Source organism: Ctenopharyngodon idella, chromosome 10 (assembly GCF_019924925.1).
Source record: "Ctenopharyngodon idella isolate HZGC_01 chromosome 10, HZGC01, whole genome shotgun sequence".
Lineage (NCBI taxonomy): Eukaryota > Metazoa > Chordata > Actinopteri > Cypriniformes > Xenocyprididae > Ctenopharyngodon > Ctenopharyngodon idella.
The window spans coordinates 30,859,211-30,885,575 of record NC_067229.1 but is presented as its reverse complement, the minus strand read 5'-3'; the positions used below and the strand labels follow the sequence as shown (position 1 = coordinate 30,885,575).

The window sequence follows — 26,365 nt, the reverse complement described above, 5'->3', positions numbered from 1 at the left end:
AGCATGTGAATTCCTTTGTCAATATGGTCACATGTTCTTGCTTCTATTGAACTTAGCTTTTCATTCATTATTTATGAAAAATTGAATTAAATTAGAAAAATGCAAAATTCTCAAGTATTCTCGAACTTTTGAACCCCACTGTAGATTTGATATATATTGAAGATCTCAGTCCAAAATTGATGTGCTCTCCATCTTATGTAGACGTGATGATGAGTCTCCAGTGATGACGGCCCATCGGGTGTTTGAAGAGTTCATCTGTCAACAACTGATGCAAGGCTACCAGATCATTGTACAGACAAATAGGAAGCCACAGCCTGCTATAGTCCCACCTTCCAGCAGCAGCCCACTTTATTCCAGAGGTACATCCAAGACTTGGAAGTAAACGTCCACTGCTATGATTTGGTATTTAAAATACTTTTCAACATATCTGCTTCACGTATGGAATTGTTTTGAAATCTTCCAATGTTTGCCATACATATTTAAGTCAGAGTCTGATCCCGAATCAGAAGACAAACCTAAACCTCAACACTGTAAAAAAAATAATAATAATGATTTGTTATCACAACTTTTTTTCTTTTGTCAAATCAACCTATATAATTAATGTGGTTCAGATAACAATATTTTGAGTTTCTGTTGATTAAACCGATCTCCATTGTATTAACTAAATTTTTTAATTTCAGTGAACTCAAAATTTCAAGGCAACCAGGTTACTTACAAGTTTAAGTTAAACCAACAGTATTTTTTTTTCTATAAAAACACAACAACTCTATAAGGTCAAAGATATAAGGGAAGAACGTGCGGTTTTGGACAAGTAAACATTGTTAAATGTACAGTAAAAACTGCCAGGTGTTAAATTAGAGAGCAGTTAACAATTTGACAAAAAACAAGGACATGATTATGAATCATCAGTTTTGGTCTTGGGTTTACAATCAGTTTAGGTGCTAAAACAACGTACTTTAATTTAAAAGGACAGAAAAAAAAAATATTGTATTGTACTTCCTGCCATCAAATCAAAGTACAGTAGGCAGCTATAAGGAAGAAAGGGGTTTTGTTGAGGACATTATAAGGAAGTATTGAGTGTTTCAAGAGGAACTTTGTAAAATTTTACAATCTGATTAATCACATTTAGCTTGATGTTAATAAAAAGTAACATTTCTGTCCACAGAATACAGGTCTAATATCCTAATATCCTGAGTTGGATGATAGTGATGTGATCTTTAACCAAAGAAACCCTGGAAAAAGATGCAGACGGCAAGGAGGATAATAGCGTTAGCGTTGACCACGTTTCTCCATAGAGGTTTCTCAGTGGTGTCAGTGAGCTTCAGCTTCATCTCTGCCTCCTGTTCTTTAGTCAGTTTTGGGGCATTGCCTTGATCAAAGCCACAGAACCAGTTGTAGGCCTTCTTACAAAAGCCTGGTTCCTCACGCATCTCTGCAGGGTCAAGAGGCAAACGGAAACGGTTGTTATTGGTTTTTAAAAGCTAATATGTTACATGTGCAATGTGATTTACACAAATAAGATGTGTCTGGACAATCGTCCTTTGTTTTTCCTAGAACAAACAACAATCTAATCAAATAATCTTGGCTATAACCGAGTCTCAGCATCAAACGGCACACCCACAGATGTCTACAGTCCGTTCACTGAGCCACGTGATGCTCGTTGCACACAAAAATGGTGAGATGTTACTTATTAATGATTATGTGTTTGGTGGCTTGTGCAGATGTACCTTCTTTTTCCATAGAGCTGGAATCCTGTTCTTCAGTCCAGTCATCTAACTCCAGATCTATCCTCTCCTCAGTGCTGTTCCTCAAACTCCAGCAGAGTCTGTACAGCTGCACAACAACAAGGGGCCACAGAATGAGGGGCCGTGACAGAGAAGTTGCTTTTTTATAGAAAACAGTTATACACTTGCTTTATAGACTTCCATTGTCAATGCATAAATGTCAACTGTCTGTCTGTCTGTCTATTGATCAACTTAATGCATCCTTTCTGAGTAATAATTTATTTAAAAAGAAAAATCTTTTTAACCCAAACTTTTGAACTGTACTATGTTATAGTGTATATACTGTAATATGTGTATTTTAAGTGAAATAAGAATATTTAATATTGGTAAAAAAAAAAAAAAAAAAAAATTTAAATGGAAATTATGGTACAGAAGCGTGATTAAAGAACAGTGTATAAAACTGAAGAGTTGTGGTAGTTTTGTTATAAGAAGAGCTTACATGTTTGTCGTCAATGGGTTTGGTCATGAGGGAGATGACCAGTATCAATACACAGGACAGGGTGAAGAGGATGATTGCAAAATACAGGTAGTGCACACCGCAGATGATCGTGGGACAGTTACTGGGGCTCACGCAGCTGCCCGTGCCATAGGCAAACTCGGGTATCATACGCGCCAGACCCACCAACAGACCAATACACAACCCGTAGAAAGCGCCCTGTGAGGGAATATCAACATTATGTGTCAATAGATAAAAATGAACAGCAAGATTTTGATTTTCTGGAAAATGTTGACTGGTTTTAAGAAAAAAAAAAAAAATATATATATTTTTTTTTATATCAAGCTGAATTTAACAAGCAAATGGATATAAACCAAAAAGGTTGGATACAAGGCAAAATATATAAAACTGTAAAATGTGAAGAATTGACTCACTGGTTCATTGACTCGCTTGCAGAAAATGGCGAGGGTGAAGACAGCAGCAATGGGCGGAGCCAGATAACTGGTGACAGATTGCATGTAGTCGAAGAGCTGGCCGCTCTGAGCCGTCTGAACGATGGGGATCCATGCGATACTCACGCCGATCAGAAACAGCATGAACACCCTGCACGCATGAGCAGGCATCTCAGAGCCTATTCACATCATTTTCTGTCCACAAGGTCAGAAAATCAATATCCAACACATACAAACAGACACGAGAACACACCTGCCAGCGAGCATGAGCTCCTTTTCTTTGGCTTTGGGACGGATCTTGGTGTAGATGTCCATGGTGAAGAGTGTGCTGGCGCTGTTAAAGATGGAAGTGAGTGAACTCATCAGAGAGGCCAGCATGACGGACAACATCAAGCCTCTGAGACCTTCAGAAACACACACAGCAGTTTAGACCCATAACACCATACATATCTATCAAAGCAGCCTATTAAAGATGAAAGAGACCGAAATAGAAATATCAGGATCTTACCGTTTGGCATCAGGTCCACCACTAGTTTAGGATAAGCAATATTACTGCAGCCCACACTGGTTCCACAGTAGTCGTTACACTCTTTTGGATCCACACATGCAATCTCATCTAACACAAACAAGAGAATACACACAAACATTAGTTTCACTAATAGTCTTTAACTGTTCACTGACCTTCTGATGCACATTGCATACAAAAATGTCACAAGAATGGGTGCACATTACTTTTGGATTGACAGAATTTCTTATCTCAAAGTCCACATACCATTTCCACTAAAGGGAATTGTTGTGGAATCACGAATTTCAGATTTACCCTTCCTGGAGTGTCACATCAAATAATGCTATTTGCATTCATTTATTGATATTTTAAATTAACTTTTATTATATACGGTCAGTTTTCATTGTAATTTTAGTTTAAGCTTTAGTCATTGATATGTTTGTCTGATATGCAGAACTGACTTTTAATTATAATTAATTACTGCTTTTCAACAGAATTAAAACTATTTATTTATTTAATTATTTATTAGAAGGATAAAAATTTGTAATTTGTAATTTTAATTTTTCATTTCCATTTTAGTTTTAGTAATTTTACCCCCGGTTTCACAGACAAGGCTTAAGCCTATTCCCAGACTAAAATGCATGTTTGAGCTGTTTTAACTGAAAGCAACTTGTACTGACATATCTTAAAATATGTCAGTGCCATTGTTTTGTCTCAAGATGCACACCAGTAATGTTTTCTTCTAGGGTACGTTTATAAAAGCTACTTAAATGCCCTAATTGAACTAAGGCCTGTCTATGAAACCGGGCCTTAGTATTTCAACTTAAGCCTATTTTATTTCAGTTTTTTAAATTTATTTCAGCTTCAATTGACAAAATTTGTGTAGTTTTAGTTAACAACACTGCGTCTATCAAAAACTGTGGTTGGTCGACATTCGACCTGGGGTGTGTTTCCCATATAATGACGTAACTCACTGCTTAACTACTATAGTATGATGCATCGTTGAAGAAATCAACTAATTAGTCACAACATTTTCCCGAAACCATATTCTCGCAAATTTGTCGTTCAACCACACTGGATAATGATGTCACGCAGGTGGTGGAGTAATAACTTCTTAGGAATACGACGCCTATCACAGCATCCATATATAAGTCCCTAAGGCTTCCGGTATTGTTGGCAACATGCTGTTGCTTAAGCTTTCAGGTACTGGTAACATGCTCGTGGCTTGGCTCATTCAGGTAACTGCATTTTAAGGAAACATGGCATTCAGATTTTCGCAGTCAGTTTGTGTTGGGGGATTTCAGCATATGGTTTTGTTTTGGAGGGTTATTGCTGCTCTCCCTGCACATCCATGCAGCATAGCATGGATAAGAACAGAACCATATCGTCAATTCAAACTCTATGCAATTATCAATTATATTTGACAGGTCATGTCAGTCAAGCTTGCATTAGCTGACTCCCTGGTGACCCAGGTCAAACTATAGGAATATGATGCCTATCACAGCATCCATATATAAGCTCCTCAGTGTTATCAGCAGCTATCACATTTCTCAGGAGCTAATTACCCATCCCCAGCTCCCCCTCTCGTCAGTCAGGATTTGGCCTTCTGATTCCCCTGAATCAGACGAATTCTTGAAAAATATGTACATGTTAAATTATCGACATTAATGATATCTGCATTTGTTGGTTCTGTTCTGTTTACCCTAGGGGGGTTATTGTTGCTCTCCCTGCTCTTATCCGTGCTAGGCTGCATGGATGCAGAACAGAACCATACTGCCAATACAATCTCTATGCTATTATCAATCATATTTGACGATAGTGGTCCTGACAGAACTGTCTTTTATTTTGAACAATATTCAAAATAAAAGATATAGATTTTACTGAATGTCAGCTTGCTTATTTTGCTCAAGATAAGGATTTATTAAGTCCACATCATTCAAACAAGAAACTATGCTTCTAACCACAGGTCGAGAGCTGTCGTTCCAACCACACAACTTCGCAATGCTGTTTGCGAATGTTCATTGGAACTATGGATTCGGGAAACACCGACTTGTTGAACTATGTTTATTACGATGGAACTTGCGCCCATAGTTGGCTAATGATGCTTTTGGAAACACACCCGTCTAATTAGGTGGTTATTTGCTAAAATAAGATGCTAGCATATTCTGTGAGAAATACACGGACCAGACTATTATTTATTCTGATGGGCAAAAGTCTAGTTATCTGAGACTAACAAAGCCTATTGGCTAGATCACCTCAAACATTAAAGTTGCCATATAATATCACTCAGTCAGGATTCAGTCAACATATTTACTAACATGTACAAAATAGTTTATCGGTTTATCACCCGTCTCAGCCAGGATGCTGTCAAACCTTCTTACCTGTGTACAGTACTCTGCTGATCATACCAGGGAAAATCATGATGAACATGGGCAGAAGTTTGAGATAACCACACAGGATGCAGCCACCTTTCACATGAGACAGGCTCTTGGCAGACAGACAGCGCTGCACAATCACCTAAAACAAGACAGAGTGTTTGACTGCTCTCCTCAACAAGATGGAGTCTCTTCTGCTCACCAAGGATGCATTTATTTGATAAAAAATACAGTAATCTAGTGTTGTCGGGCAGTGTGTTGAAACTCTGACTAAACACCAAGTTAAACCATAGCCAATGAAGACAGAGTCGTAGTAAGGTTAATCATTTACTGTCACTCTTCGTCATTAACATGTTGCGGTGAAAACTGTAATAAAACAATACAACAACAATGTCCATGTCTTGATTAATCATCCAATTATAAATGTCTGTAACATAAAAAAATCACTGCTGTTCTCACTGTAGTATAGCAGCTATACTATTAGCATCACTGTTAGCTTGTTCTTAACTTATTAAACGTAATCTTTTTAACAAAATCATTACTAATATATAATCTTTAACATGTCTAATGTCACTGTGGAAAGCGTGGGAGAGATGATGGTTAAGGGAAACGCCTCTCATTAATGAAATCTAACAGGTGTTCTCATTTTGCAGTGAGTCAAGAGACAGGATAAAAAGCAGGGCTTGGAGAGAGTGAAGAGGGCTCCCTGGGGAGCGTGCTATGCTGTCTTGTGCCGTGCCCAGAAGACACGACTGTTGGTTTGAAATTTCTTTTGTTTAAGTGATTGCTGAAAAGCCCTTGTGCTGCCTATTTGTTTGTTTATAAAGAAGTGTGTAAATAAAAGGATAAATTCTGTTGAACAGCGGCTCGCAGACCCTGCCTCCCTTATTTCCACACTGGGAAGACAAAAGTTTGTCACAGTGGTGCGGAAACCCAGGAGCATTTGAGGGAATACGCTGTCATGGAGTCCGCGCCGCTGGGTCAGTTGGTCAAGTCTCTCACCAACCTCCACCATGCACAACATCAGGCCCACGACTTCACTGGCCCGATGATTCCCGGCCTAGAGGATGGGGATTTCTTCTTCAGCCCCTATATCCTTTTCATCCCCCTCTCTCTCGACTCAGCTGTGGGAGGAGGGTCCTGCTGCTGCCAGTGTGGAGGGGAAGTCTGGGCCGCTCTGCTGGCACTGTGGGGAGCCTAGGCATTTCCGGGATAAGTGTACATCCATGGATGTGGATACACTAATCAAGGTCCCTGAGGTGTCACTGAGCGCCCCCAATCGAGTATTATATACCTGTAAGTACTGGGGGAAATACCTATCAGGCTTTGGTGGATTCAGGTTGTAACCAGACCTCCATCCATCAACGCCTGATGCAACCTGGGGCATTGGATACGAGCCGCATGGTGAAGGTGAGGTGTGTACACTGGGACAGTCGCCAGTATCCTATTGCATTGGTCATGATTCAATTGGGGGCCCAAAAGCATAGAGTCGAGGCGGCGGTTAATCCCCACCTCAGCCACCCAGTTATTTTGGAAACGAATTGGCCATTATTTTCAATGTCATTAAGGGTTATTTGTAAGGGTGGCTCCTGCTGAAACCAAGCCGACTGGGACGTGAGAATTGCTGGGGCTGGTGAGGTGACCCCAGGTCCATCTGGAGCTGTCCCGGGGGGAGGTGACTCGACGGAGAGTGAGGCTGCAGCCTTTCTTCCTCTCAGGGACTTCCCCCTGGAGCAGTCTCGAGATGAAACATTGCGTCATGCATTTGACAATATGAGGTTGATTGATGGTAACCTCTTGGAGCCCGGCCGAATTCTCTCGTACCCATATTTTGCGGTGATTCGTGATAGGTTATATCATGTGACGCAGGACGCGCAGACAAAAGAGGATATAACCCAGTTATTGATACCAAAGGGCCGTCGGGAAATGCTTTTCCAGGCGGCCCACTACAACCCAATGGCCGGGCATTTAGGACAAGATAAAACACTTAACTGTCTCATGGCCCACTCCTATTGGCCGGGGATGTCCGCAGGTGGTGTGTGGCATGTCGCGAATGTCAGTTGGTTAATCCACCGGCCATCCCAAAAGCGCCATTGCGCCCTCTGCCGTTAATTGAGGCCCCTTTTGAAAGAATTGGCATGGATCTCGTCGGGCCATTGGAGCGGTCAGCAAGAGGGCATCGCTTTGCATTAGTCATGGTTGATTACGCAACGCGATACCCGGAAGCAGTGGCCCTGCACAACATCTCTGTGAAGAGTGTGGCGGATGCCCTCTTCCGAATTATCTCCCGGGTGGGGATCCCAAAAGAGATCCTCACCGACCAAGGCACAACTTTTATGTCACATACACTTTGCAAAATCTACAAATTATTGGGAATTAAATCTGTGCTTAAACTTAAAAATAAGATTCGTAAGTTTGTACATGACGACGCAAAAAATTGGGATCACTGGTTGTCGCCCCTGATGTTTGCGATACGTGAGGTTCCCCAAGCCTCCACAGGGTTTTCCCCATTCAAGCTTCTATATGGGCGTCAGCCACGGGGAGTGCTCGACATCCTTAGAGAAGCTTGGGAGGAGGGACCTACTAACATGAAGAACGCAATTCAGTATGTGTTGGACCTGAGAGAAAAACTCCATACACTGGGGCGGCTCAAAATGGAGAAATTTGGGAAAAACACTTCCCTAAACAATAAACTCCCCTCAGAGGAAGAACATCCCCATCACAATATATGTGACAAGTGAATCTGTTTATGTCTCCATGCGTCTTTTACTTAAATATTGATCATTTTTGCTAATGTGACCCTGAATCACCCAATTACTAAACTAGGGCAACCAAACATGATCTTACTAATGGGCTGTTGAACTAATTTAACCGTGGTTAGTCTATATCTGCTTCTCTTTGCTGTTTGTGTATCTTTTCTAATTTAGTGGGGACTAATCAGAGGTCTAACTAAAAGCATGTCTGTTTAAGCTTAAACTCGCTCTGACTTATACAAGAAACACACTGTTCATGCTGAGAAACTCAAGATAAATGCAGTTTATCATTCAAAAGTGGACACAGAAGACATTTGTCAGTTGTATATGCGTGTGAATGTCTTAGCATGTGTAGGATAGGGGTGGGACGGTTTGCTGTAAAAAAATAAAAAAATAAATAAAATAAATAAAAAAATCGAACCATTCGTTTCTCCACCCACGGTTCAGCACACGCTTGCACTGTGGTTCATCCCAAATCTGATGACGCATCTATAATATGGTTTATTGAAAACAACAACGTGTAAAACAGACAGACGGATTCGGCTAATGTACGTTTCAGTCGATGGAGTTTCCCAATACATTCCAACAGCGATGATCAAAAGAACATTGACAAAACAGTCACTCATTGTAAACAAATGTTCAATGATGTGCCGAAAGCTCTATGACCAGTCCTTTACGCCGTCATCGTCATCACCCGGGTGTTGATAGCGCGAGCGCAGATGAGACCTGAACATGTCACGTTGCTATCTGTGTTTAAACTAAACTCATTTAAACCGTGCCAATTTAAACATTCATTCGTAAGACGCGAAAGAGAACTCGCGCGCGCTGTGAGGAGATTTCTGCGTACTCATCCGAAGCGCATACATGGAAAGCCAAGTCACAGTGCGCAAATACTCTCGCACAAATTCTCTTTCAAGTCTTGCAAATGAACGGACAAATTCACACAAAAATTAAGTCAGCATGCCCATCTTAGCGAGTATCCTAACAAACATAGTAGGTTATGTCTTAGGAGAAAAACGAGACAGACAACGCATGTGTATCAGTGTACTGGATCTTTAGATTATGTCTTAAAGGGAAAGCAGTCTAATATTCTGTTAATGTTAATCGAACAACAAAGCACGAAGAAATCACTCTTGACTGAATAGCTTTTGCAACTTCAATAATGTTTCATCTTTGTTTAACTATTCAAAGAAGTTTATATGCAGTGTTATTTTATATTTGATTACTTTATTCAATTTCTGTACCTGAAAGCTGTTAGATACCTGAAAAACCTGTAAAGCATTGTTTATTTTATTTGTATCTTAGCTCTCATGTATTTATTTGTGCTGTTTCTTGTAGTTAGATTATTTGTTTTTATTTTATTTATCTTTATTTCACAACTGTCCTGTTTTTTTTACTGAACATAGCACATACCGAACTGTACCGAAACCGTGACTCTAAAACCGTGATACAAACCGAACCGTGAGAAATCTGAACCGTCCCACCCCTAGTGTAGGACATATAGACCTCTTATCAAACAATGCCTCTTATGTCCAAAAATCCCTTTTGCGCGCACAGAATAAAGCAAGACAAGAAAGTAGCCACAATCTAGAAAGTGTTATTGCACAGATATGAGTCAGCAGCCTTGATAAATGGATCAGTACCTGGTCAGTGCAAAAATACCAGCCAGCCTGGATAGTAAGACCAAAGATCATTCCAGGCCAGGGCAGATCGCCGGTAATTGGGTCTCTGAACATGTGGAATGAGTCTGCACGAGGGGTGTAGCACGATTCACTGATGTTTACACCCACCACTGACGGGATCGCATTCATATAGCGGTCCTTGAAGTTCTCATAGCCTCCGACCTCAGTGAACGCTGAAAGAAAATAGTTGATGTTGAAGCAAGTAGTTGTTTAGCAGACTTGTTTAATCCAAAATGTTTAAAGTACAAAAAAAGTCAATGGACGTACCAAAGCCCATGAGAATGAATGATCCCACAACCATGATGACGGTCTGCAGGGTGTCTGTGTAGATGACTGCAGCTAGACCACCTGTAGAAGAAACAGTGAAAGTGAAACTGAGCGACTGGAAAAAAATCAAGCTCTTAGAAATGTACTTTTTGCATTCCTGTTAGTTGCTTTTTTACTTCTATAACATTGTCGAGAAAGTATAAATTTAATGACTACAAATGCTATGCGGTTGCTAAGGTACTCGGTGGTTGCTAAGGCGTTGCTGTGTGGTTGCTAAGGTACTTTGGGTGGTTGCTATGCAGTAGCTAGGGTACTTGTGGTAGTTGCAAGGGTGTTGCTAATTTAATGACTACAAATGCTATAGGGTACTCGGTGGTTGCTATTGTGTTGCTATGTGGTTGCTAAGGTATACTGGGTGGTTGCTAGGGTGTTCCTGTGTGGTTGCTAGGGTACTCAGCGTGGTTTCTAAGGTGTTACTATGTGGTTGCTGGGGTTTTCTGGGTGGTTGCTAGGGTACTTGGGGTGGTTGAATTATCACATTGCTAGCATGTTTCAGACAGATACCATGCTAGTTGATAGATAGATAGATAGATAGATAGATAGATAGATAGATAGATGAGAATGGCAGATCATATAAAATTAATGAATAAAAAGGTCTCTTACTGTAGAGAGTACACTTTCGTGACTATATTCTTAAGTAATTATGCTGCATTAAAAGCTTGGTTACTTAAGGTGTCCTTGTTACAGTGTAATTATACAAATAAGTTCTGAGTAATATTAAGGAACAACATGTAATTACTATATAATTAGGGTTAGTTGCTTGTAATTATGCATGATTTACTGTTATTACTATATAAAGTGCACATAAGATGTGTAACAAGGACACTAAAATAAAAAAGTTACCAAAAGTTTTACTTTAAAGTACATTTTCAAATAATGTTTTCATAAGCTTTTGTCATGCTTTATTTTGAAGTGTTGACTAAGTGTAGTGTACTTGATTATAATTTTAACTGTAGTGTGTTATTTGAAATTAAATTTAAAGTTAATATATTTATAATATATTACATGTACATTACATATAATATATTACATTAAGTTGCAGCTTCATTACTACTAATTACTAGTGCTGTCAGTCGATTAAAAACATGAATTAATCATACATTTTTTCTATAATTAATTGCTATCAAAAACTTTGGAGTTTTTAATATTTTTATATTGTACTAATTACAGAGTTACTCTCCAAATTAATGTAGGAAAAAGTTAAAGACAGCATATTTTAAATATTTGTTTAATGGCGTCTTTTTATGAATGAAGTCCAATATCACTGATGCTAATATTGATACTCTATGAAACTTATTTTCTCTTAAACATTAATTATAGACATCCAACATTACAGTATAACTAAAAGCTATCAATTTCAACATTTATTAGGCTTTAAAAAATAACTTTTAATTTAAGTGAATTTAAAACAATCGTCACATAAACCCATAATAATAAATGTCATTTACCTGTGGCCTTCCTAGCCGTCTAACAGGTAGGAAATGGAATAAAGTTATCAAACACTTTACAGTCTTCACTGCATGAATTATAAATGAAATATAGATTAATCCAACATTAATGACAGACATCACAGCAACTGGTTTATTAGGCTGCTGTGATTTTAAGACCTGCTGCTGCTGAACATGACATGACGATCTGACGTGTGTATCATTTTCGCACAACTCTTTAAGGTCTTTTAAGACATTATTTAACTCATTTAAAGGGTTAGTTCACCCAAAAATGAAATTTCTGTCATTAATTACTCACCTTCATGTCGTTCAAAACCCGTAAGACCTTCGTTAATCTTCGGAACACAAATTAAGATATTTTTTATGAAATCCGAGAGTTATCTGAACCACACATAGGCAGCAAGATCATTGCACCGTTCAAGGCCCAGAAATGTAGAAAAGACATAGTTAAAAAAGTCCACGTGACTACAGTGGTTCAACCTTAATTTTATGAAGCTACGAGAATACTTTTTGTACACAAAAACAAAACAAAAATAACGACTTTATTCAACAATTCCATCTCCTCCCTGTCATTCTCCTACGCTGTTTACTACAGTGCTTCCAGGTTCCACGTCAGAACACCGATTCATTATTGGCCGGCTCTTGCGTCAGCATCACACGCATGCATCGTGCTGCTCACGTGAACATCATCGGCCAATACTGAGTCACCGTTCTGACGTAGAACCTGCAAGGGCCGAACTAAACAGCGTAGGAGAATGACAGAGAGGAGACAGAATTGTTGAATAAAGTCTTTTTATTTTTGTTTTGTTTTTGCACACAAAAAGTATGACACGAGGGTGAGTACTTAAAGGATTAGTTCACTTTCAAATGAAAATTACCCCAAGCTTTACTCACCCTCAAGCCATCCTAGGTCTATATGACTTTCTTCTTTCTGATGAACACAATCAGAGAAACATTAATAAATATCCTGACGCATCCGAGGTTTATAATGGCAGTGAACAGGGGTCACAGGTATGAAGCTGAAGAAAGTGTCTCCATCCGCATCCATCCATCATAGCGATCAAGCAAAGTGATGCATTTGTGTAAAAAAATAAATAAATCCGTATTTGGATTTATGAAGTCAAATATCTAGCTTCCACAGACCGCCTTCCGTATTCTACTTACGAAGAAAGTGTAAAATTTAAATATGGATTTTTTTTATTTTTTTCATTTTTTATTTTACACAAACGCATCGCTTCGTTTCAGAAGGCCTTTATTAACCCCCCGGAGCCGTGTGGAATATGTTTATGATGGATGGATGTGGATGGAGACAGTTTCTTTAGCTCAGGAGACACTTGTTGATCCTCGCTCACTGCCATTATATAGCTCCAATGCGTCAGGATATTTATTAATATTTCTCCGATTGTGTTCATCAGAAAGAAGAAAGTCATATACACCTAGGATGGCTTGAGGGTGAGTAAAGCTTGGGGTAATTTTCATTTGAAAATGAACTAATCCTTTAATGACAAATTTCATTTTTAGGTGAACTAACCCTTTAAGACTGCTCTTATGATGATACTTGACGAAACGTGCATTTTGGCATAATTCTGTGTGTTGTTGTTTGTTCAAGCGAGAAAGAGAACTCGATACTGCCGCCATCTTTCTGTGCAGACAAGTTGTGTGTGTGTCATGATCATATAATGTAACGCTAGCCAAATTATGATGGAAAAACGGATGCTGAGTTAATTGCGTTAAATATTTTTAACGCGTTAAACTGAAAAAATTAATCGCATGCCTTAATGTGTTCATTTTGATAGACCTACTAATTACAAATATATTAAAATACATGACATTGCATTTAACATGCAGTTAAATGCCCCAAAGATTACTTTTAGCTTGCACTTAAGTAAATTCTTTTCACACTAAAGTTATGAAACAGAAGAGGTGGCTCACAAATATAATTGTAAAAGGCTTTGACAGAAATGACAAAAACTTGAGCAGGAGAGTTGGTCAGAGATAGCTGTACGTCAACACTTAACCTTTTGAGCAGTACGGTCCCACATGTGGGATTTTTATTTTTAATGTTCAGTGACGTCACACAACTGCCAGATCCAAACTGTGCTTTCGCGTTTGGCTAGTGCAGAGCCAGAGATGGGCGCGCTCAGCGCTTGTTATATATCACAACTATGCAGTGTTTTATTTACTACTTTATTTACTATTGCCGACGTTTATTCATATCAGACACACATAGTGGGCCCAAGTAACTATAAAGTTTACTCTATTTTTCTCCCAGTTCACCGGGCACTAACATGCATGTATTTCAGGAGAAACTGACAAATTCATGAGCTGTAAATCCGACTGACAGGACTTTCTTAACTGTGGCGCAAACTAAGATGGCGGTGCCCATCTCTCTTTATAGATCAAGATAAAGATAATTTATAATGGTTTTTAAACTACAAAACACACTTACACATATTTGAGAATCGGAATATCAGATAGTTGATGACATGGTAAGCAAGTTTGTGAATATTTTAAATAAAAAAAAGGGAAAAACAAAATAAAAGCAATACATCTGTCATACAATGTTATTGTGGCTGAGGTGTGTCACGTGACAAGCATGACGCGTCGTCATGGAAACAATAAGGGCAAACATTCTAAAATAACGGTCACCTTAAAAAAAACTCACTCTGGGGGGTCAGCTAGAATATTTTAAACATACGCGTGAAAGGGTTAACTTGAGAAACTTTGTTTATGCTGGACAGGATGGCGGTGGCCTGAGGATCAGGCACAGGACTGGAGAAAATTATGGACTGAAGATGAAGAATCACTAGAGTAAGTTTGTATGCAGAAAGGCAGCTGGGCAATAACACACATAGTGGTTGACGAGACCAGAATCTGAGTGTTGGTGAAGTGCTGGTATTTATGTGTGACAGTAACCCCTCCTCCACAGGCGGCTCCTGAAGACTGAGATGGCGATGACGGGGGCAGCCTCTACCTCTGGATGCAGGATGGCTAGGGTGGTTGGCATGGAACTCAGTTAGCAGGGACGGGTCAAAGTTGTCGTCATGTGGTACCCAGGATCGTTTCTCTGGACCAACTTGCACAAACCTTGCACAAACCGAGTGACACTGGGTCATACTGGGCCACCAGTAACGATTACGGAGGAGCAAGAAGGTTTGCTGGCTGACTGATTGTCCAGAGCCCGGAGATGAATGAACCGAGTCCATGAGGGATAATCGTAAGGTGATGATAGGAATATGCATCCCTCAGGACCTCCCTGCGTAGCAGACTCTGAGCGTGTGGCAACGGTGATTTGGTCATCTAGTTATGACTGGATAGGGCTCACGATCCAAGGTTGGAGGCGCTATGCAGGTCCAGCTTTGTGAAGATGTGAGTGCAGCAGAGCTGTTCCAAGACAGAAGGGACCAGGGGAAGTGGATATCTGTATTTTACGGTCTGTGGGTTGAGAACCTTGTAGTCGATACATGGCCTCAAGCCTCTATCCCTTTTAGCCACTAAGAAAAGGCTTGAGGCGGCAGGGGAAGTGGATGGATGAATAAATCATTGATTGAGCGCCTCTTCAACATACTCCTCCATGGCCTTCTGTTCCGGGATGGACAGTGGATAAACTTTACCCTTGGGAAGAGTAGCATCACGTAGCAGGTCCATCGCGCAGTCCCATGGCCAATGTGGAGGTAATTTAGTTGCCACTTGCTTACTAAAGACATCCTGGAATGCCCGGTACTCCTGGGGCATTTCCTGATGCACCGATGATTCGGGCCTTTGATGGAGGTAGAACTGATGGTAGCATTCACTTTTGTAGGTCACCTGAGGGAATCAGAAGGAACTTGTGGACATTTGATACATTCTTTAAAACAGTCATCGCCCTATCAAAGAATCTCTCTGTTGGACCAGGAAATAGTGGGCGAGTGTTGTTGCATCCATCATAAACCATAAACAATATTTCCTCAGAATGCAGACATTCGATGACTGTCGGGGTGCAGTGGTCACTGTTACTGTAGTAGAACATAAATTGAAGATTTTAGGAGGTAGACGAATGGGGGATTCTGGAAGCAGATGTCCGCTACCATTAGAGTAAAGGCACAGGTGATTGTTAATGCATCGCTGGCACTCCGTATGGGAAATATGAAAAGAGTCAAGCTGTATGGGTTTGGTGTTTGGTGCTGGAGGTGCAAAGGGTGATGATGCAGGCGAAGGATGCAGCGGTGCAGTGTCTAGATTACATTGAGCAATCCAGATGGATCGTTGGATGATATTTTCTAAACCCATTGTTTCGTCATAAATGGCCATCTGTGCATGGATTGATGGAGCGAGACACTGGCAGTAAGCGGTGATCAGTGCTGCTTCGTTCCATCCACTTGGTGCTGCGGGAGTTCTAAACTGCAGTGAATAGTCAGACATGGAGGAATGCCATTGGTGGAGATGGTATAACTGATCATGAACTGAGACACTGACTGTGTGACCGAAGACCTCCTTAAAATGGGTAGCGAAGGCATCGCGTGACTGAGGCATTAGCTTCTCAAAGGGTCCTAGCCCATTGCAGAGCTCGTCCAGACAATACAGAAATGATGTAGGCAATTTTGGCACGATCAGTTGCGAATCACTGGGGTTTCTTGTAGAAGAAACCCGCTGCAATCCTCCGCCACACCCGACTAGGTCGCTGGTTGGGCCATGGGACCGGCAGAGACATCTGAGGAAGAATCATTGACTGATGGATAGCCTGTACCAGTTCTGTGTGAGGATCAGAGGGTGGATTACAAGAAGCACCGCTATCCATATTTACTTCTTGTGGTCTGGTCTTCTGTCACGAAACAGAAGAGGAGACTCACAAATATGACTGAAACAGGCTTTATTGACAGAAATGTGCAAAGGCAAACTTGAGTAGGTGCGTTGGTCAGAGATAGCAGTGTGTCAACACTTAACTTGAGAAACAGTCTTTAAAGAGGTGTTTATGCTCGACAAGATGGTGGTGAACTGAGGATCAGGCACATGACTCTAGAAAATGATGGACTGAAGATGAAGAATTACCGGAGGTAAGTTTGTAAGCAGAAAGGCAGTCAGGCAGTAACACTGTAGTGGCTGATGAGACCAGACACTGGTCTGTTGGTGAAGTGATGGTATTTATGTGTGGTCGTAATGAGGTGCAACAGGTGTACTGAGTCAGAATTTGGGCGACTGTGATTGTGTGGGAGGAGTTATGGAATCTGGTGCTCAAGGTGTAGCTGAGTCTGTGGCAAAAGTATATTATTTCAATAATAAGTACTCTTTTCAAAAGGAAGCTAAAGTGTGCATCTTTTTCACAATGCTGAACTATCCTGCATGTCCTGATTTTGCAGTTAGACGTGTTCCTGGGTCAACATATTTAGTTGATCCTGGGACAACATTCTTGTCTGAAAATTTTGTCCTAACCATATCCCAACCCCTAAACCTAACCCTACCCATAAGTTATCCCTAAAATCAGAGGGAAATTATAGGTGAATAACACTGATGTAGAAGCACCTAAACCTGTTTTTAAGCCTAAACTTGACATAAACTGTAAACTTGTCCCTCAAATCTAACTGGTTGATTGGAATGTTGTTCCAGGATCAACAAAGAAGTTGATCCAGGAACATTATGTACTTGGTGAAATAAGGTTCTGCAAACTATTCTTGCCTTGTCTTGAAATATCAAATTATCTGATATTTTAAGAGACATATTGTGTCAGGGTTCTGTCACTTCGGTCTAGTTTACTCTTGATTTTGTGACAGAGCCCTGAGTCGTCTTGTCTGTGTGCCTTGTTTCATGTTCGGAATGTGGTTTTTGGATTCCAGCACTCATGTTTAGTTTGGTTTCAATTCCGTGTCAGGGTTCAGACACTCACGCTCCATGTCTTGTCTCTCGTGTGAGCGCACGGGCTGTGTGTTCATTCACTTGCCGTGCACTCTTGTCTCATGTGTTTTGTCAGTGCTTGGTTTATGTTTTCATTGGCCAGGCACTCGTGTTGTTGCGTCCTGTGTAGCACGCAACTTGTGTTTTTTACTGGCTGCAAGCTTTCATGTTGTCATATTTTGGGTGAACATGCGACTTATGAGTGTTCTCATTAGCTGTGTGTCTTGTTCTGTTTGAGCACATGGCTCCTGTCTATTGTCTTAACCATGCCCATCTGGTTACCTGATTATTGGTTCAGTTCCCCCACCTCTGCAGGGGTCCTCTCTATGATATAATTTCCTGTAGCCTATTGCTCTTTAATGCACATTTTTACATGTTGGTCAAACCACATGACTTTGGTTTGGCTGATAAATGTTTCTCAAAAAAATTATTGGTAGCTTTATTTACTTTATACACTTTATTTTACAGTCCTGTTCCACATGTACATACTATGTATACAGCTTCACTTTTTTTTCCTTGAGGTGGTTCTAATTGGTATAATTTTGTATAAAGTTGGAAAGTAATAGTAATGATTTAAGTAGTATTTTGTGTGCTTTATTTGGCAATTTTAAAGTAAAAGTAATCTGTTTTGATATTTCAATTCTAGCAGAAAAAAAATATATTGTTAAAAATAGAGTTAAAGACCTCAAAGACTTGAGACTTGACTTGGACTTTAACCTCAGGGACTTGGGACTTGACTTGGACTTGGACAGCAGGGACATGTGAGCATGTCTGACTTATAGTAGTTACAATAACTGGGTACTAACCCTGAACCTACCCTAAACCTAACCTTGACCCATGTAGTTACCTTATATAACCCAGTACATTCCTAGATAAGGACACTGCAAGTATGTGTATGTGCACATACTGTAAAATAAAGTACTGCAAAGCCTTAGCAAAAGCAATTTAGCAGCCACAGGACCATACAAACACTCTCAGTAAACATTTACAGCTGGCAGGATCATGTCTGATTTTTTACAGTTTATTGGTGGGCTGCTTTGTTCCTGAGATAAACCTATTACACAACATACCATGGGGTTGACAGAAGTTTAAAGTCACAATGCAGCTTGCCTTGCACAGTCTTATCATCTATTGTCAGTATGGGCAATTACTCATAACACATACACATCACGCTACAATAAGCATCCCACCGTATCATCCTACAACCCTGGACTTTACTCTCTGTTGTATAAACTTCAGGGACCATATAAAAACAACGCATGGAATGTGGGTATAATGCAAATATGCTGTATGCAAATGATAAATGACCACTATATTTATATATATGGTCATATACTATACAGTGCAATGTGTCAGTGTAAAGTATGCAGTATTTATGTCAACAGACCTGTTACTGTATAAAAAGCTGTAATCAGCAGCAGAATAATCACAGCCAGGTAAATGTTCAGTCCCAGAGCCTGGTTGATGAAAACGCCTCCTGCAAACATGTCCCCCTGAGAGGTGGAAAATTAAGAAGAATTGTGTGGTGCAATTGTTTGAACTGTCCATTTCAAAAAAAGGTCTTTATCTTTATAATCTAAACCCATTTTAGTCTGACTTCACATGGCAATAAAAGATATTTCCACATGGAAATCACTGTTGTTTTAGACTACAACTTGTGTTACTGAAGATTTTTATGTAAAGATTATCAGCAAACTAAATGCAGAGGTTAGACAGACAGCAGCATATTGTGAAAATGTTGGCAAGATCCAAGTGATTTTTCAGTTAATCATTGTCAATAGACAAATAAGGGGGAAAATGCAAATGTAAGGTAAAACTTTATAAAAAAGCATAAGGAAAAGTGTATATTTTTGGTCTTTTAACTGGTTCACCATTTGGTTACAATTTATTTTAAGCCTTCAGAAATGTATTTCTTGTACTTAATGTGTGTATGCAGTCTCTCGTAATTGGTCAAAAAAGCTGCATTCACAATTCATCTGCATTCAGCATTCATTGTAAAGGCTGAGACAGATTTTGAACTTACAGAGATTTTGGTGAAAACGTAGAGAAACAGGGACAGCACGGAGAGGTAGATACGGATACGCTGCCCACCAAAGCGTTTCTTCAAATACTCCGGCATGGTAACGACCTGCAGATAACATCAATAAAGGACCATAAAAATGATACCACAGAGATAAAGTACACATTCATCTTGTGTTAATAAGCAATATTTGAAAGATTTGTTTTGTAATGCTAGTTGGAGAGGAAGAAATGTAAGCATACCCCAGCCTTTATGTAGATGGGCACGAAGAGCCATCCCATTAAAATCACAACAACAAGAGCCTGAGAGAGGGGAAAAAAAGGATGTAATTACAGATTTGGTTTGATATTTTCTACACATAATCCCTTCAGTGTTGTTATTGTTAACTACAACTAAAAGGGTAATACTTCACAATAAGGCTTCATTTCATAACCGTAGTTAACTACATTAGTTAAAACTAACAGCATTCATTAAGTTAATGTTAATTTCATTTACTAATTAAAATCAAAAGGTGTATCTGTTGGAGTGTATCTGGTGTATCTGTTAGTTTTGCAATGTGAACAACTAAAATGAACAAAGATTAATAAAATCTGTAAAAATATTTTGGTTAGTTCATGTTAACTAATGCATTAACTAATGTTAACAAATGAGACCTTGTTGTAAAGTGTTACCACTAAAACTATATAAAAAAAAAATGTCATTAATTAAAAACAAATGCTGAAATAAAATAAAAACTATAAACCTAATAAGAATTATATTAGAAATATTGCCTTGACAACTAACTGAAATAAAATAAGTTTAAATTAAAGTACTTAAATTACTAAAACTTTCACTGAAATAAAAATAAATGAATAAAAATGAATAAAAATGACAAAAGCACATAACTAAATGACTGAAACTAAAATGAAACCTGAATATGTAAAAATAAAAGCTAATTTAAAACATGAATAAATACTATAACAATATATAAATAATATTAAAATAGCTCTGATGTTTAATTGGTTTTTTAATATATTCTTAATATTTTACCTTAATAATAATAATAATAATAATAATGCATAGTATACTTTTATCCTTCTAATAAATAATTATATTATTATTTTTTGTGTGCAGACATAAAATAATAATTCAAAATCAGTTTTGCTTATCGGTCATTTTTATCATTATAAAGGATTAATTATTTTACAAATTATTAATTGTAAATTATTCCTTAATCATTAATAAAATATTATTTATAGAAATGCAATATTGCCGTAATATAGTTAACTTATATGAAAAAATACTTTTTAAACATTATTTTTTCTGTTTTAATGATCCATATAGTCATAAATTGTACGCTAAAACATAAATTCCTGACACACATCATAACTATTAAATATCATGAATGTAATTATTAGGCTTTTTTTTAAACATACATTCAACTCAAAGCCTCCGATGGCGACACCAGCAGCTGCTCCACTTCCTGCTAGTCCCACAAAATGTCCACTTCCAATGTTACTTGCAAAGAGAGAGGCTCCAATCTGAAAAAGTTTAAGATGCTTTAAAACAATCTGAGTGTCACAAATGCACTGGTCCTCCCCTCACGCACAGACTCCATTTCCCAGCATCTCTTCTGGTTCTCACCTGCACTAAGTCAGCCATCACCCACACCTCCCACTGATTATCACCTCATCAAGACACATACATAAGCACTCACCTCGCCTACCCTCATTGTATTGTCTCGTCATTCACTAACAGTGTATGGACTTACCTGACTCCTCTTCATCTGTGTTAACTGCCTGCATCATATACTTATCTGCTCAAGACAAAATATACCTGCAAAAACTAAAGGCCCATTCACACCAAGAACGATAACTGTAAAGACAACTATAACAATAACTATATTTGCGTCCACACTAACTAAAGAAGCTGCTATTTCAAAGTCTGTACAACATGTCATTGAACATGTTTCATTTTTTTGCTGTTCTTGTTACATTTGCACGGCTTTAACCAGTAGATGTCCTCAGCATGCTATGTTTTGATTGAATCTAGCTAGTGTAATCGTCTATCCTTGACTTGTCAAACAGTGGTAGATTTTTCTGGGCCTTGGCAATTAACTTCCGCAATACCGTCTGCCATTTTAAATGTGCGAGCTCTTAAAGGGTACATAACACACACAGTTTCTGCCAATCTCATGTTAATCTTGAGTACCTATAGAGTAGTATAGCATCCTTCATATCTCCGAAAAGTCTTTAGATTTATCAGATTTATAAAAGATAGATACGCTGTACCGACTCTTCCCAAAAACAGCCGAGCTCCTGGCGGCGTGCTTTTGTGTAGCGTGCTTTTGGTTTTCTTGTGCTTTTCTGCTCCCAAATTAGGTGGTCCTTCCAGAATCATAATTTTCATCCTTCTCCTGTCTAGACTACAGTGAGACCATCCCAAGCTCCCTTTTCTCTGCCTATCCTGAGTTAACCAAAAAGTATGTCAAAGAACCATCAGAGTCTCCAACCATCATGGCTGCCACGTCAGCATCTCCAGCCATCATGGCTGCCATGCCAGAGTATCCTAATATTCCTAGATCCAGGAAAGCAACATCTAATACTATGGATCTTACATCTTAATTAGCAGACCCGCCAATTGTGTCCGTACTGGTGGCAATAAAAACAGGCTCAGAATTTTTAAAGCATGCTATTCAGAGTCAAAAGGTTTCAACACAATCAAGTCCGTCATCACCACTCCAAATCCCAGAGTAATCCCTGAGTAGGAACTCCAGAGTCTGTTCCAGAGAAGGAGACTCCAGAGCCCAATGCAGAGAGATTCCAGAGCCCGTTCCAGAGAAAGAAATTCCAGTGTTAAGGGCATCCATCCACGGCAGCCAATCAAAGTTCCCTCATCATGGCTACGGAGGCCGAATTAAGCTCCCTCATCACAGCCAAGGGGGCCGATCTAAGCTCCCTCCTCACGGCCACGGAGGCCAATCTAAGCTTAGTCATCTCAGCCACAACAGCCGCTCTTATGTTTTCTATTTATATTTTCTCTGTTTCGCCAAGTCGGCTGTGGTCTTCATTCCAAAAGCCCATCCCTCAGCAGGCACTCCAGAGGCCTGTCTCTCAGCTGACATTTCAGACATCCGTCTCTCAGCTGGCACTCGAGATGCCCGTCTCTCAGCTGGCTCTCCAGACATTCTCAAGCCAACTGGCTCTCCAGGGGTCAGCAATTCTAACCAGGGGTCAGTTTCGTCTGCTTAGATGTGGTGGTCTTCTGCTCCGCCCTGGGAGTCTTCAGCTGTCACAAATGCGCAGGTCCTTCTTCCCTCATGCACACTCTGGACTCCATTTCCCAGCATCCCTCTTGGTTCTCATTTGCACTTAGTCAGCCAACACCCACATCTGCTGCTGATTATCACCTCATCAAGACTCACATAAATACTCTCCTTGCCTACCCTCATTGTCTGGTCTCGTCATTCACTGCCTGCTTCATATCATTATCTGTTCAAGCCTTCATATACCTGCAAACACCAAGACTCCGTAAGTTAAGTCTGCCATTCTACATGCCATCTGCTTTATTTGTTTTAATAATCATAAATTACCTGCATTCCTGTTGTGGTTCATATTATATTTACTAATAAACAAACATTTGATAATCAGTGTGACAGGTTAAACTTAATCCATATCTAGGTGATCCGCTACCTTTTTGCATGTCAGAATGGTTACAAAGACATTAGCAAAGGATTGTTGGAACTGTATGTGAAGTGCCTTGCTGCACAATATAATAACTCTGTCTACTGTTTGACTATTCAATTGTTAAGTCTGACGTCACGCGGCAGCGCTTCCGGGTCCAAACGCTCTATCTCATACCACAAGAAAACAACAAACGGTGCTAATACACACACACGATGTGGTGTAATACTACCAAAAAATTATAATCATAACCTCCATACCAAAATCCCAGATGGCCAGACAGTGATTCATCTTTTATAAATCGTTAAAATATTAATGTCTGTGATGCTGTGAGCACGGAGACTGTTGTGTAGACTGTAAGTATTTTAAATGTTTAACTTTTTAAAATGTTAAATGTTTATTATGAATAAATAGCACTCATAAACGGCCGTCGAGATGGTATTCTCAAGTGAAACGAGTCGAGGCTTGGACCCGGAAACGGCGTTCCTTACGTCATGACTTAACAAGCGAATATCTGGCAATACAATCACCATAATGATAAGCTATAAAAACTGCTTCTTGTGCACAACCTGAGATGCAACTCAAACAATAACGATTGGAACAATGAACTTTGTAATAACAAAAAGCTTCAATTTTTTTGTTTAAAGTGATAACTTTAGCATGGACCAAAGCATGACAGCTCCATTCAAAACTGCATGAACAAACCATATCAGCTGTATTCAATTGTGGGTCGCATCTGGCATGAGTGCATTTATTCACCTTATGGAATCAAGGTTCTGAAATGGAGGGGCAGTTAGGGTCATTATCATGCCATATCTGTGATAAAGCGAAATCACTGGTCATGATAGATACAGCTCATACTTTTATGGCCGTTTCAGTCTTGCATAGCACATTATGACAAAAATTCACCACATTTTGCCCACTGATTGTTCACTATTGATGTGGTAAATGATCAGGCAATGTAATTTTGTTTATGTCCATCACATTTGTAACACAAAACAAAATGATTTTAATCTTGGTCATCCAGCATCTAAGTCCATTTCCTTACCGGCCACCACACCATACTTCGGCCAGCCAGGAAAAAGCCTCCTACTGTGGCTCGATTGGTTCGTACCATTGCCTTTGAACAGAAAGAGGCATTAAATTCAGCATATAAAGAATTACATACACTAAATGTTTTAGACAAAATCGCATTTGACTTTATATGGTGTCATACCTGCAGACACATTTCACAATAACGTATCATATTTGCAGTCTGAAAGTATTGATGGATTGGCGTTCAATGGCATTGTTTGTTGTTTGATTAAATGTTTGAATTTTCACAAGAGGTTTTATATGGATTTACATGGATAAAATTATATGGATTTCCAATGTGCAAATGCAGATGGAAAAATATAGTGTTATCAAGAAATGCCAGTAATAACTATGCCCTCAATTAAGATGTGTACCAAAAATTCATGAGTTGATTTGAGAATATTGTAATGAATATGGGTAATTTAGTAATAATTTCAAAAAAATATTTTTAGTGTTTAATAGATATTAATATCATTAATAGTTACCACGTATTAAGAATTCTAACAAAAAAGACCATTGTAACAATTCATTTGCCTAAAAGATTTAAGCATTTTTTGCAAAAAAACACCCTTGTTGCATTGCAATTAATACATTATATTATACACTTTGTGCAAAATCAGTCATAATCAACATTTTTTCTTCAGACTTCAGATCTCACACAGCCATTGTACATTTATTTGTTGACGCAAGGTTAACAATTCACAAGTCTGTCAATGTTAGAAAAATGTTGGTTGATAGAAACCCCTGGCCACTTACCCATATTCCCACAGCCAGAACCACCAGAAAATATATAGCAATCACAGAGATGTCCGCTGGATTGTTAATATGAACGGTGACATTTCTTCTATTCTCATTGCGGAGAAAAGAGAATCCAAAATAATCTGCCCCCATTTTGATGGTGTTTGAAGCAGGGCAAGTGTAGCACCACACACTGTGTGACACGATGGTAAAGACACCTGGCTCAGACGTTCACTTGCAGGTGTGTGTGTGTGTGCGCACGCTTTTACTTTTATGTGTCCGTTTACGGATGGGTGTGACCTCCTCAGAGTTAATTATAAAAGTGTTTTTGTGATTTACAGACAAAAATCTGAGATTGAGAGTCATTAATGATCAACTTACCAGTATATAGCAGAAAGTGTGAGACTGGGTTCCTGTAAAACGTAAAAGCACATTTCATCAACCACATCACCTGCAACTTAATTAATGGGTTTCATTGATTCAGCTAAAGATCAACTACTGCAATTTATGGTCCAGACATTAGTGTACCTACTGTAACACTAAAAGTTATAAGGACACCCTGAGCAGTTGTGGCCTAATGGTTAGAGAGTGGGACTTGTAACCTGAACTTGTGTGTGTTAAAAACTCACTGCTGTGTGTGTGCACTTGGATGGGTGAAATGCAGAGCACAAATTCTGAGTATGGGACACCACTACATGTGACGGTGAAAAGTGGCATTGCAGCTTGAAGACAAAAGAGAGTGAAAATGGTGATGAAACATCAAACTAAATTTTGCATACTGGGCTCCAGCACTACAGATGGATATGAATGGATATGAATCACCCTTCCATCCTGAAACAATACAATTGGCAATATCTGTTCTGTTCTACTAAAAAAGTTTTAATGGGAGCTCTGCACAGTGCCTGATTAAAAATGACTGAAAACTGCTTTAGTCTCTTAGCATAGCTTTAACAAGCTAAGAAAGATGCACTGTCTGAAATCACAGGTACTACATTTGGTTTGAAACTTGCTTCATGACTGTTACAAAAGTACTTTCTATATAGTGTGAATGTGTGTAGTATGAATGACATTTGGACGTACTACAACAACCATGTTGTCACTGTCATGTGATCTACGGCATCAGTTGTATTGTTTCACTGCCATTCATATATTCTCTCTCAAGGCCTCATTGGATGTGCACTTCAGAATCTCACCAGAAGTAGTAGGTCATCCGGGTACTTTTCCCCTAAGGTTTTATGAAT

At 39.2% G+C, this 26,365-nt stretch overlaps 1 protein-coding gene and 1 long non-coding RNA gene across 2 annotated transcripts in view; both read right to left on the bottom strand.

Moving 5' to 3' along the window:
- Positions 1–26,365, bottom strand: part of LOC127520703 (uncharacterized) — a 269,016-nt gene that overhangs the window by 181,028 nt on the left and 61,623 nt on the right. The window lies entirely within an intron of this gene.
- On the bottom strand, positions 653–25,376 carry LOC127520692 (sodium/glucose cotransporter 1-like). The gene is made up of 15 exons (XM_051909120.1): positions 25,143–25,376; positions 24,361–24,432; positions 21,066–21,170; positions 19,893–19,952; positions 19,654–19,758; positions 19,018–19,123; positions 10,255–10,335; positions 9,949–10,160; positions 5,559–5,694; positions 3,181–3,288; positions 2,926–3,076; positions 2,655–2,823; positions 2,224–2,439; positions 1,728–1,833; positions 653–1,432 (listed from the first exon to the last, which is right to left on the bottom strand). Exons 1-15 carry the CDS (start codon positions 25,275–25,277, stop codon positions 1,218–1,220), a joined length of 1,977 nt encoding a protein of 658 aa, XP_051765080.1. The 5' UTR covers positions 25,278–25,376; the 3' UTR covers positions 653–1,217.

Coding starts and splice junctions, on each gene's coding strand:
- LOC127520692 (XM_051909120.1), bottom strand. CDS start 25,277: ATGGGGGCAGATTATTTTGGATTCTCTTTTCTCCGCAATGAGAATAGA. Junction 10,161..10,254: donor ATTCATTCTCATGGGCTTTG/GTACGTCCATTG, acceptor ATTTTCTTTCAG/CGTTCACTGAGGTCGGAGGC. Junction 5,695..9,948: donor GGTATTTTTGCACTGACCAG/GTACTGATCCAT, acceptor GTCTTGTTTTAG/GTGATTGTGCAGCGCTGTCT.